The 13,989-nt window shown below is 45.8% G+C and overlaps 1 protein-coding gene across 1 annotated transcript in view; it reads left to right on the top strand.

The window, feature by feature from the left end:
- LOC147728931 (sulfotransferase 1 family member D1-like) overlaps positions 1-13,989 on the top strand; it is a 308,979-nt gene that overhangs the window by 114,721 nt on the left and 180,269 nt on the right. Inside the window, exon 4 of the mRNA XM_086959171.1 lies at positions 1,980-2,077. Coding sequence (XP_086815297.1) covers positions 1,980-2,077 — 98 coding nt within the window. The remainder of the gene's footprint in view (positions 1-1,979; positions 2,078-13,989) is intronic.

The raw sequence follows: 13,989 nt of genomic DNA, 5'->3' as shown, positions 1-13,989 counted from the left end.
CTGCTCCTGACAGGAAGCCAGTGCAGGGCCTGGAGTGCTGCCTTAGAGGATGATCTTTTAGGAAGCCTCAAAATAAGGCGAGCGGCTGCATTTTGCAGCACTTGGAGGCGGTTGAAACCTTTCCCGTGGCCCCCAGATACAGCAAATTGCCGTAATCTAGGCGCGAGGTGACTAGGGCATGCACCAGCGTCCGACGAGCTGTAATGGACAGAAGATCCAAGACCTTCCTCGGAGTTTTTAAAACTCCAAAGCATGCCCCCACCACTCGGCAAATCTGGGGGGCAAAGGCAAGGTCGACATCCAACCATACCTCAAGATTCTTTACTTCCTGGCAAGGAACAGGTGTTTCTCCTAGACAGGGTGGCCACCACGCCGACGACCATACAGATGGCCCTCCCCCACCACGAGCACCTTGGTCTTACTGCCATTAAGTTTCAGGCAGTTGGCGGACATCCAGGTTGCCAGTTCTTGCATGTAAACTCTGAAATTGTCCACCACAAGACCAGGCACATGTGAGAGGGATATGACCAGCTGCGTGTCGTCGGCATAAGACACAAGGCGCAATCCATAGCTTTCAACTATAGTCGCCAGCAGGGAGTCATATAGGTTGAACAAAGTCGGGCTCAGGGACGAGCCCTGCAGCACGCCCTGGCCAACCTAATCTCCCTAGAATAACATTCTACCTGGTGAACTTGGAAGCATCTACCTGTCAGGAAAGACCGGATCCATCTAAGCACGGCTCCTGATACCCCTGCATCATTCAGACACTGTAGCGAGGTAGAATGAGCTACAGTGTCAAATGCTGCGCTTAGGTCCAAAAGGATCAGGGCTATAGTCTGGCCCTCATCCACTCCCTGCCGTATGCACTCTACTGCCATGAGCAGTGCTGACTCAGTCGAGTGCCGTGGATGGAAGCCAAACTAAGAGTCGTGGAGTAGGGAAGCTTCCTCTACAAAGCCCATCAGCTGGAGGTTCACAGTTTTCTCAGCAACCTTCGCCATGTATGGCAGAAGAGAAATAGGACAAAGATTGTCTAACCTGTCATAGCTGATATTGGGCTTCTTTTAGAGAGGAAAGACTACCGCCTGTTTCCAAGCATCAGGGACAGTGTGGGTCCCAAAAGAGATGTCCAGGAGGTGGCGGATATACAGCTCTAGTACATGCAGACTGCCCATCAGGCGTCTGGGTGTAGGAGGGTCTCTAGGGGAGCCATTTTTTATTTATCCACAGATCTGAATAATTTTCTCAGTCGGCGGGGTAACGAATGTAGTTAACACTCGTTGTTCTCCCCTTACCCTGTGCACCTCTTCAGTCTCGGGATCTATGATAGCCCGGCTTGGAAAGGCCGAATAAATAGTTGCTACCTTGTTGGCAAAAAACTCCGCTACTCGGTTGCAGCTGTCCAACCTATATGAATTACGTCACTGTCTCCTGAGGTTGAAACGCATCAGCATGCACTAGCTGAGCATCAGTTACTTATACAAATTGTTTAAAATTAATCATCAAAATACAATAAGGTGGAGGTGTACTATATAAATGGGAAAAAAATGAAAATATAATAAAAAAGGCACAGTTGGTGAAGCTTTTTAGGTTGTTCTCCTGGAGCGCATTTTTTGATCTTATAATATCTTTTGCCTGGCAGTATAATGGGTAAGAGTGCCCCTGACAACTGAAGTAGGTATAAAGGATTATCAGGCTAGAACTACTTGGCCGGGATATGACTGCCTTATCATATTAGTCATAGTACTTCATGAACAGTGACTTGTATTGTGAATGGGTGTGAATGAATAGAACAAGGAACAGGAACAGGTGTAGCTGGGTTTGCAGAGCAGGTGTAGCATTGGTTTAAAAAACAGTACCATTCTGTACATGGTGCACTCCTTTTATATCATATAGGTGAATGCCCAACTGCAAACACTAAGCCTAGTCCATATTCATTCTGCAGATTTTTTTAATCCTTTTAAATCTCTCATTGGCAGGTACTGAACTGCTTTCTCAAATGCCGTCACCTAGATTACTGCGGACTCATCTGCCCATAACACACCTTCCAAAGTCTTTCTGGGAGAACAAGTGTAAGGTAATGCTTTAAGGCAGCATTTCTGTATGGGTTGCGGTGTGGCCACAGTTTTAATACGTTATTTTAAATTCATGATCCCTTAGTAAAATCTAAAGTAAACAAACCTGCGCACCTTCAATCAAATGAACTTATTTTTTCCAGAAAAATACTTTCCTCTTTTATTTTAAACATATTTTATTGAGAAAATGGAGTCTTAAAGTTAAACAGATATGTTCCTATGATACAATTTATTTATAAAGATTGCAATTTGAAACGTTTTGGCACAGAGAAAAGACACCCATAAAAAACAATACAGGCCAGACAATACTAAACAAATTTAAGAGTCATGTGTTGAAATATTTCAAAACCTCAACAACTAGATTGTTCGGAAAGATCTGAAGGGGGAGTATTGCAAGCCCTGGATACTGCTGCAGAAAAGGTGCTATCGCCAAACTTGACTGTTCACAGTTTGGGATCTTTGAGAAGAGACTGACGTGTGGTGCACTGATTGCCAGAGGTGTGCCATATAAATTGGCTGTCTGAAAATATGGGAACGTAACAGGTAGATTTGTGTGTATTCACCTTGGATTTGAAGAACACTCTTCGGCGAGGAGAGAAATAATTAAATGCCAACATTACACGGCTGCCCTCCTCCTGCATAGAGAGGCAGGTTATCAACCTACTCATATAGAATGGGGCAGTGCCTGATAGCCATTTGCCCATCTAGAACTGAACATCAAGACTGCAGAAATAGAAGTCTGTGTCTGACCGCTTTCATGAAGTGCACAACATTACTGGGATCCCGTGCTTTAAACACTTTGAGCAACTCAAGGTGAATGACAACCAAAGGAGTTTGAAGGCCTACTACTACACTTCACCCAATTATTATCCCATCCGAGGTGCCAGGGTGGGATAAGATTTACTGACAACTTGAAAAGAGGGACAAACCAGATGTAAGTAAGTACCTCATTTATTCATGAACAGTCCTGACAGCTCCAAGGCAGCAACTGGTCATGAATAAATGAGGTACTTACATCCCAACACAACTATATACCGAAGAATATTGCTCTGCAGAGCTGGAGCGTGCCCCACGCTTGGACCTTGATCAGATGTCGTCTAGGAGGAAGCTCACTTGCCCCCAGCTAAAGCAAAGGAGCTCAAGAACATGAATGACCTCAACATGAAGAAATGCCTGATTCCAGAAGGTGAGATCACAATGTTGGTTACTACAGGTTACAGGTGAAAGGATTAATGTTAATCCTAGATCATACGCTATATTCCCCCCCGCCCCTCTATCCACAGAATCGCAACAACAGATTAAAAGCCCTTCCTGACTTATGCTTTGAAAAATACCATTGGCCCCAAGCAAATTCTCTTTGAGCTTTTTTGTCGCACGAGGATATTGAAATGCGTTGACGTGCCCGAGAAGTATTTATGAGCAATCACTGTTTGAACTCTGTACAAATTGTTAAGCAATAGACATTCATTGGCATGTTTCCATTTGATGGGCTATGTGGCATTTAATAGCGGGATGTTAAAAAGGGTGGTGAGTGTGGGATTAATGAGATGAAAGATGTAGAAAGCCAGGGATCAAGAGGGAGCCATATGTTCCTGAATGTGTTGTCCTCATGGCCCCTTACATTATTAGCAGAGTTAGGATGGGCATGACTGTCTACGAAGATGTTGAGGATGGCATATTTATAAAGTTCAGAAAGAAATTTAGAAAACCTTACTCGATCTTATCATGGGAGTTAAGAGCAGAGGTTCTGAACTGGGGTGATGGAGCTAAAAGACACAAAGGAAGTGGCAAATTCCTAAACAATGGTGAAAATGTCTTTAGTGCAAGCCACCTTCTTGGATCCTGGAAGTCAGGGAGAGGCATCTGGTCTGTATAAAGTGCTGGTGATAATTACTGAACTCTCACTTAAAGGTGCATTTATCATGAATGTTATGTGAGCTTCACCAGCTACACTCAAGTTGTTTGCAATGGTGCCTAACCAACCGTAGGGAGCGTGCCATGATGTGGAGTGTGTCTTTAATGGGGAAAGGTTATTAGCCACATTCATAAGTCCAGCTTTGAAGCTTGTGATGACAGTAGACACTTTAATGGAGGGAAGTGGAGGGAATGTGTTAAATTCCATGTTCCAGCTATCCATAGAGATTTTGTTCCATTGTTGTAAATTAAGATTATGTGCGGGCACACTGTTAGCCTGAAAGATGGGAATTTTAAGGATGACTGAAAATTGATCTGACCACCTAACGGGCAGAGGCCTCTCTTCCCTAATATGAGAAAAGTTGTTGACGATTGGAATAGTTAGGTAGCTCACAAGGTGGGAAGCTCCTTCAACATCTTGAAAGTGGTCTAGTTCTTCTAGTTTGTCTTAAAAGTTAATGGAGTCTGGGTCAGACTAGTCTTTCAGATGAACGCTGAGGTCACCAAGGAACATGAATGCTTTATAAGTCAGAGCAAGAGGTGAAATGAGTTCCAAAGAAATGATACTAAAGTTGTTCCTGGGTCCGGAGACATAGTACTAAAACTCCTGCCCATGGCTGGGTAATTGGGAGAGCTAATTTTGCGATATTGTTAGATTTATCCTGCTTGATATACCCTGTGCACTAGCCCGTGAATGGAGGAATTCTATTCTTCAATCCAAGAAAATTTCTTGCAGTCATATCACTCCTTCTGCAGCACTTCCTGTTTGCTGTACTGCACAATTATTCAGCAGCCCCTGTGTCATGATGGCGAGACCCTGCTGCCACCAGGCATTCCTGTCTATAACTTGCGCGCCTGCAATGCACTGCTGATGACGTCACATATTACATCACTCATGACATGGTCAGTGACATCACTCATGACATCACTGATGAAACCATCCAGTGAATGTGTGTCTTTCTGTAAAATAAATATGTTTTACATATGTATTTGTAAAGGTCGATGGAAGAATACATTTTTAAATAAGTGTCTAAATGGATGTTTTTTTTTTTTTAAATTGATTGGTTAACTTGCTTATTAAGTGTATCTTAGTATTAAGTAATTTTTAAATATTTAAATATAAGTATCAGTGTTTCACTTTGTGTATAAGTGGCTGCATGGGTTGGTGAGTAGCTACATGTGTTTGTGTATGGGTTATTAGATGTTTTTTTAGTATCAGTATGAGTGTCGGTATGGTTTGGTGGGGGTATTACTTAGCACATAGATGCATTAATGACTGACTCACTGTTTGTATGTGTTTTGAAGACAGCATATGTGTTGGATTGTAAGGGTGGATGAGTGTGTATATGTGTGTGTTAGTGAGTGAACGACTGTCTCACTAGTGTCTTTATCAGTAACTAAATATGTTTTATTCTAGTATATGTGAGTATTGATGTATATAAGTGAGTATATGTGAGAGTGAGAGATTGTAAGAGATCCTGTTTAAATAAGTATGTGTTTCTATAAGTGATTGTTTAAGAGAGTAAGTATGTGTAAGTTTCCTTAGAAATAATGTGCTAGTGTGTGTATAGCTGTAAATGCAAATAAATGGATGTTCAATAGTTTATTTGCATGTGTGAGTATGTGTTTGAGTAACTTTTGGATGACTGTCAGTGTATAACAGGATGTATGTGTGTATCACTACATATGATGAGTGAGTATATGTATGAGTGACTATATAGAACTGTTGGTGAATGAGTGGATATATATATAGATGGTGGAATTACTGAATTGGTTGTTGTAACTGGTATGGGTATCTCCATTTTTTGAAAAATGTTAGTTTCTATTTTTGAATATGTGTTTCAAGGGTTACATTACACTGAAAGAAGGTCTGTCAGTCTGTCACAAGGATGGTGTCATCAGTGGTGTCATGAGGGATGTCACTGACCATGCCATGAGTGATGTAATATGTGACGTCATCAGCAGTGCATTGCAGGCGCAAGTTATAGTGAGTCTAACTAACTATAACGTGGGAATTTCAATGGTTTTATGTCAGTAAAATTTACAGCTAACTATAACTTGTGTGAAACCTATGTTTTTTTCAGTGAATTTAATAGGTTTTTTAAATGCTAATGCCTAACTATAACTGGTGTGAAACCTATGGTTTTTTCAGTGAATTTCATAGGTTTTTTAAATGCTAATTCCTAACTATAACTGGTGTGAAACCTATGTTTTTTTTAGTGAATTTCATAGGTTTTTTAAATGCTAATTCCTAACTATATATAGGACCTCAAACCTATGTTTTTTTCAGTGAATTTCAAAGGTTTTTTAATAGCAAATTTCTATAGCTATGAAATGTAATATTTTGTATATTGAATCCTATATTGTATATTTATGCAATACTAATTTTTTATGTATATTGTTCATGTTTTTTTGTTTTTTTTGCCCTGGAGCGCTCCCGGTGCACGTCCCGGTGAGCGCACCAGTAAGCGCAGTCTTGCGGCACGCCACGGGGCGTGTACGGGTGAGCGTCCCGTTAGCGCTATTGCCGCGAACAAAAACATCATCGTGACGTATCACGTAGCAGCGTCCGCGTGATACGCATGGCGTAAGCGCACCCGGAAGCACTCGAGCACATACGATCGCGCTACGTAACCATCCGACGCGCTTACGCGATGCACCCCTGGGCACGCCCCGGGGCGCGCCCCTGGGAGCGTAGCATAAGCGCGTCGGGTCATGTGACCTAAAAATAACACTTTTTATTGGTTCAGGACAGTTTTGGTTTCCAAATGAGGAAAGCCCTGGTCATGTGACCTGAAAATAACACTTTTCATTGGTTCAGGACAGTTTTTTTTTCCTAATGATGAAAGCCCCCACCTTTTTTCCTTATTCTCACTTTGTACTTTGAGTGAGGAAGACCTGTTTCCAGAGCTATTACTAATTTGTACTCAGAAATGGCTTCAGTAGCAGCAGCAGCAGGAGTATCTCAGCCACCACCACCACCACCACCACCACCAAGAGGACCACCACAACACCACAGTGGTGGAGATGAAGAAGAGGAGGAGGAGGAGGAGAGGAGGATGTTCCTGCCTGAAGATACTACCCCATTTAGGCCAAAGGAGCACATTATCTGGGTGTTTTTTTCAATCCCAAAGGACCTCAAGAAAGTAAATGCGCCAAAGGTTACTTGTTTAATCTGTGGCACTGTACTTTCCAGGGAGAACCCTAACAAAAAGTAATCTTTTGGCAATAACACCATGATTCGCCACATGCAACGCCTGCACCCTAACAACTATGCTGCGGCAGAGGTCCGAGAAATGACCAGAAACCCTCCCCAATCTTCTCTCAGCACCTCCAAAAGAAAGCAACCCACTCCATCGGGTCAAGAGACAAGGGAGATGGTCCCAAACGTACAAACCCAGTTTGGACAGTACAAAATCGTTTGTATATTTTGTGGAAAAACAATTACCTATGGTGAGCAAAGCATTAAACTCATCAACCGTGCTGGTGACAACCACATTTGTCCAAAAAAAACTTAATTTTTTCCTGATTTTTTTTGCTCCAGTTGAGCCGTTTACAATTCCCTGTTTTTTGTTTGTCCCCATAAAAATAACAAAAAAAATATAAAATTGTTCATAAAAGCCAAAAAAAGTACAAAATGTTAAAAAAAAATATAAAATAACAAAAAAAAGAAAAAAAACTTCTTTTTAGAACTACCTCCAATTTATAAAAAAAGGCTACATTTTTAAAAAACGTTGTCATTCTTTTTTCCCCATGGTACGCTCCCCGGTACGCTCCCCGGTGCGCGTACCGGGCGCTCCCCCCGCGCTAATCGAAAAAAAATAAAAAAAGTTGCCCCGCGGGGCCCTTTTATGGCCCCCACATCAAACCTAGGGGGTCAGGGGGGGTCTACTCTACCCCCTTTTGATCATTTCCCCCTTTGTTTTTGCCACCTCTTGTGTCTCGATCCTACTGAGACACAAGATGGCGCCCGCTCCGGACTGTTTGATAGATGATGTCATGAGTGATGTGATGTGTGACATCATCAGCAGTGCATTGCGGGTGCGCGAGTTATAGTTAGCTGAAGTAACTATAACGGGGGAATTTCATTGGTTTTATATGAGTGAAATGTCCAGCTAACTATAACATGTGTCAAACCTATGGTTTTTTCAGTGAATACATCACATCACTCATGACATCATCTATTAAATGGGTTAGTTTTAAAAATTACATATATTTTATATATGTAGATCTGAAAGTTGGTTGAACAAAAATGTAGTATATAAATGTATAACCGGTTGTTTTTTAGGTGAAAAATAGATTCTATAACTGACTGACTAAATATATCTTAATGAGTACATGGGTTACTGAGTAATATTTAAATATATACATATCTGTGTCTGTCTATCAGTTTCTATTTTAGTGGCTGAATGTGTTGATGAGTAGCTATATCATTGAAGCATTATATCTATATAGGTTATCGTTTCTTTATTATTACCAAGAGTGTCTTAGTGTCTAAGTGTTAATATGGGACATTAAGAGTTTTTACATATTGCATATGGCCGGGATACCCGTCACCCCCTCCCAACACAATCCCCAAGGATGGGAAGACGGACACAGTTCTTGACTTTTGGAAGGCGGGAGGGAGTTACCCTCCCGGCCGTATTTATTAAAATATGAAACAAAAATTAAAACATTAAAATAACAGTTTCATATCATGTACAATTTTATTTTCACATTACGATGTTTATTGGCTAACCTTAACACAGCTCTAATACAAATGTTCTCCTAGCCGATTCTAAACATCCTGCAAATGCATATACTCAAAATTAAATTGTACATCCTAACATTACGGGCCAACGGCAAGGTCGTAACCGGTGTCAGATCCCTAATACCAGAACTCCCCCCTTACTTGTAAGGGGCGGGCGCACAGAGGACTGTACCTCTGTGCCAACTTCCAATTTCCCTTGTCTTAACGGGGGCCCCATATTTACTCAACGCCATCTTAGTGGTCATCCGAGGACTCGTGTGAGGTGTCTAGAAGGTAGCGTAGACACCCCTCCCACCCCACACTGCTTACCACATCTGCCGTCGCGGATGTCCTGGCCCCGAGAAATTCCCAGGAGGGGCCCGTAGCCCCTCCTCCCCAGGGAGGGGCCTATGACCGCCTTCCCTTTCGGCGGCCCCATCCTTAGAGGGGTACCGCCTCCCCGTGTGAGGGGCCAATGGCCGCCTCCCCCCGGGCGCTCCCATCCATAATGGGTGGCGCCCCACCTCTAGGGATCTTCCAATTACTGCTCACCGATCATGACCTTACCGCCCGACCAAAATAAATACGACATTTTGAACCTAATGAGGACGGAATAAACGGTTAGACTGGATATCACACAATAACCTTTATTTACACAAGTAACACATCAATCAACTAGGCTGTGATACTTCGACTAAGAACATGCTAAATAGCAACCATTTTATTATCCTCAAAAAAAAAAGACAATCCAGACTTTATTAACACAACCTGTAAACGAGATAATATCACCGTTAATCGACTTTATTGCAGTACTAATCGTTGCCATAAGGGGCTGGTGGGTGGGTCAAAATTGGCTCCTTGTTCCGTCTCGGGCTCACGTGCAACGAGGAGGTGCAGCTTCCAAGCACAGGAACAAGAGGATGCTTCCTTAGATTGTTGCTCTTTTATTCTTCCTCGGGAGGGCGTGTACCCTCCTCCGATCCGCCTACGGGGCGTGGCCAACGGTGTAGGTGTCTAGGACAACCCCACCTGGGCGGGAAAAGGCGCACCCCGGCTACGCCGCTTCGGGCATACCAGCCGGGACACGCCCCCCGCCCAAAATGGTTTCCCGGGGGGGTCAGGGCACCCTACCATACGTTCGGGGGGACCGAGTGGTCGCCCCTTTCCATATGGCCGGGATACCCGTCACCCCCTCCCAACACAATCCCCAAGGATGGGAAGACGGACACAGTTCTTGACTTTTGGAAGGCGGGAGGGAGTTACCTTCCCGGCCGTATTTATTAAAATATGAAACAAAAATTAAAACATTAAAATAACAGTTTCATATCATGTACAATTTCATTTTCACATTACGATGTTTATTGGCTAACCTTAACACAGCTCTAATACAAAGGTTCTCCTAGCCGATTCTAAACATCCTGCAAATGCATATACTCATAATTAAATTGTACATCCTAACATTACGGGCCAACGGCAAGGTCGTAACCGGTGTCAGATCCCTAATACCAGAACTCCCCCCTTACTTGTAAGGGGTGGGCGCACAGAGGACTGTACCTCTGTGCCAACTTCCAATTTCCCTTGTCTTAACGGGGGCCCCATATTTACTCCACGCCATCTTAGTGGTCGTCCGAGGACTCGTGTGAGGTGTCTAGAAGGTAGCGTAGACCCCCCTCCCACCCCACACTGCTTACCACATCCGCCGTCGCGGATGTCCTGGCCCCGGGAAATTCCCAGGAGGGGCCCGTAGCCCCTCCTCCCCAGGGAGGGGCCTATGACCGCCTTCCCTTTCGGCGGCCCCATCCTTAGAGGGGTACCGCCTCCCCGTGTGAGGGGCCAATGGCCGCCTCCCCCCGGGCGCTCCCATCCATAATGGGTGGCGCCCCACCTCTAGGGATCTTCCAATTACTGCTCACCGATCATGACCTTACCGCCACAGGCAGGATAGTTGACCGGCCATCCGGACCCCCCACAAACTCCTACTAAAGGTCATGGCTACACAAACTCTTTAACCAAGCTATGAAGTCTCCTATGAGTAAGACATTCCCCTCCCGGGACAAATGGACCCCATCTTCAAGATACATATGGTCCCCCCGAATACATCCATGTGGAATACAATGCAACTGGCCTGAACGAAACAACCTACTAAGTTTGTTATTAACTTTCTTTACCGACTGATTCAAAGCTGGCACAGAGAGGGCCCCCCGCCACACCCTTCTAGGAATCATGTGTGACCATGCAATCGTGCACCCCGGAACCCTTCTTGCCAACCAACTCACTGTGGATAAAATTAACTCAAGAAGCGCTCGTCGACCAATGGTTACCAAATCATTGCCCCCAAGATGTACTATGATTACAGACGGCGGTGACCTCGTCCGCCCTAGCAGTCCCTCCATAAAAGTTTGAAACTGGTCAATACAGAGTCCGCCCCTTCCGTGGAAGGTCACCCTGCACCCGTATTCCCCAGCCACGTGAATCATGTCACCTGCTTTGAATACGTCCGCGGCTCGCCTCACGTATGAGTGGCCAACGACCCACACCACTCTTCCCTCAGCCGGTGATCTTTGACCGCTGGTCCCCAGGTGTCGGGTCAACTGCACAGTCCGCCCCGCAAAGCCTGCTCGCGAAACTGTAAACCAAACAGAAAACAAGAAGCGTGAGTGCATGACATTAGCTTCACAACATGTGCAACCGCACATACCTTTTATAACAATTCGAGGACCAACGCCCCAACTGTTTCACCTTTTCAACACTCAGACACCTGGCTGTAGCCTCTGTAGCAGCCCCTATCCGGAAGGAATGGGTCCCAAAATCGCTCGGGTTCAAGCCCGCTGCTGCGATTGCCATTGTTAACACCCGCTGGAACTGAAACCTAGTCAGTGGGGTGGCGTCGGTGTGCCTCAGCAAGCTTCACCCCCATGCTGCCGCCCTCCGCGCTAAATACTCCTCCACGCATTTTACCGGGCACATGGGAGACCCTGGAATCCGCTGGACTACCACACAGTCCCCGATCGCTCCCTGATCGGTCTTGGACCTGGCTATTGAGACTACCATCGTCTCACCCTTAATTTGAATGTGTTCTCGACACAGACCTCCCCCCATATCCTGCTTATTTCTCGCAACCAGTTCGCTTACCCGCATAGCCCCATGGAATGCTAATGCAAAAGCGGCCCGGAACAGCACTGTCTCTGATTGAGATAAACATGTCGCAGGGAGTACGGACATTAACAGGGACAACCTTTCTAGACCTATCGGGTGCCTCTCATCCACCCTACGACCCTCAAGGCGTTGCCACCCACGCAGAGCCTTCTTTACGAGAAAGGACGATGTGGGGTCCTGGATGCCATGAGCCTGCGCCCTGTGCCTATTGGCCGTTGCCAGTGATCGGCCTGCCTGATGTAGTGATACCAGAAATTTCAGGACATACTCCTCCTGCCCCCAATGCTCCCCCCTAGCTGAACCCAAAAATTCCCAATAGGAACGGAACGCCCCTTCATATGCCTTCCTTGTCCTGGGTGCTAGACTCTCTCCCACGAGGTTTTGTAATCCGGGGCACCGAGAGACCAGAGAGCTTCAGGAAATGGTGCCGTCACCAAGTCCGCTGAGGGCAGAAAACCCTGGAAGGCCTGCATGTGGGAACGAGAGAGCACATCAGCCGCCTGGTTCAGTACCCCAGGCACGTGTCTGGCCCTAAAGTGGACGTTTAGTCTCATACATAGCAGGACAATTTCTTTCAGCAATCTCAAAATCCATTTGCAGCGTGCTGCCTAATTATTGATACATTCAACCACAGTCATATTATCAGACCAGAACACCACAGTGCGATCACGAAACCCCTCTGGCCATGTTTCCAACGCCACCAGAATGGGGAACAGCTCAAGAAACCCAATGTTACCTGTGAGCCCACTATCGTGCCACCACGCCGGCCATGTTCGTGCCGACCATCGATTACCAAAGATGGCGCCAAAGCCCACACTCCCTGCCGAGTCAGTCCACAACCCCAGCTCCTTGGAGGAAGCTGGCGGTTTGTTCCACACGACACGACCGTTGAAGTCCGCCAGAAATGCCAGCCATATGCACATATCCTGGCGAACCTCTGCTGACAGTCGTGTGCGGTGGTGCCCTTCTTTGAGGCCAACCATGGCTTGGGCGATAGAGCGGGAAAAGGGGCGTGCCATCGGTATCACTCTAAGGGCAAAGTTCAGCTGACCCACAGCTTGTTGCAACTGATGGAGAGTTACCTTTTTCTCGCCGAGGCACATTTCAAGTGAGGCTTTAAATTTCATTACCTTCTCTTTGGGCAAACGGAAGCACCCCTCTACAGAATCGAGCTCAATTCCCAGAAACTCGAGTGAAGTAGATGGCCCTACCGTCTTTCCTGGTGCCAGTGGCACGCCAAAACGTTTCATGAGATTACAGAATTCCCTCAAAGCCTGTGCACATTCCGTGTCCCCAGCTGCCCCCAGAAACAGAAAATCATCAAGGTAATCATAACATGCGTAAAGCCCGTGGCTCTGGTGAACGCCCATTGCAAAAAAGTACTGAACTTCTCAAAATCCGCACAAGAGATGGAGCAACCCATCGGCATACATTTATCCATGTAGTAGCGTCCTTGAAACACAAAACCTAAGAGACGCTGATCGTGTGGGTGTACCGGGAGCAACCGGAACGCTGACTCGATATCTGATTTAGCCATCAGCGCTCCGGGCCCCAGGCGATTCAACATGGCGACGGCCTCATCAAAGGATGCATACCGCACCGAACAAACTCCCGGGTCAATCGCATCGTTCACCGAAAGACCCCTAGGAGCGGACAAATTATGGATTAACCTGAACTCACCCGGGTCCTTCTTGGGGACCACTCCCAATGGTGAACAAACAAAGTTAACAACCGGCGGGTTTTCATATGGGCCCGTAACTCAACCTCGGGCCACCTCCTTTGCAATCTTTGCCTGTACCACCGCCGTATTTTGTTGAACCGATAGTTGGTTCTTACACTGTGCTTCCCCCCGAAAATCCCCCGCCGGGATGCGGAAACCATATGAGAAACCGTCTCGCAACACCCCGGCAGAGACATGATCAGGATATTCATTCAGCCAAGGGATCATTGCCATGATATCAACGGGAGTAGGTAACGATGCCCCTCGGTCGATGTTAGACCTGTTTGGCCCCCCTCTACCTCCTGTATCACCATTCTTGGCTCTGCACGAACTCTCGGGGTGTGAAGACTGTCCGCACCCTGCACACTCATGCCTGAACTTGCATGTCCCTTGAG

This window comes from Lissotriton vulgaris, chromosome 2_2, assembly GCF_964263255.1.
Source record: "Lissotriton vulgaris chromosome 2_2, aLisVul1.2, whole genome shotgun sequence".
NCBI classification, from domain to species: domain Eukaryota; kingdom Metazoa; phylum Chordata; class Amphibia; order Caudata; family Salamandridae; genus Lissotriton; species Lissotriton vulgaris.
The sequence above is the reverse complement of the archived record's forward strand: the minus strand, read 5'-3'. Positions and strand labels throughout refer to the sequence as shown.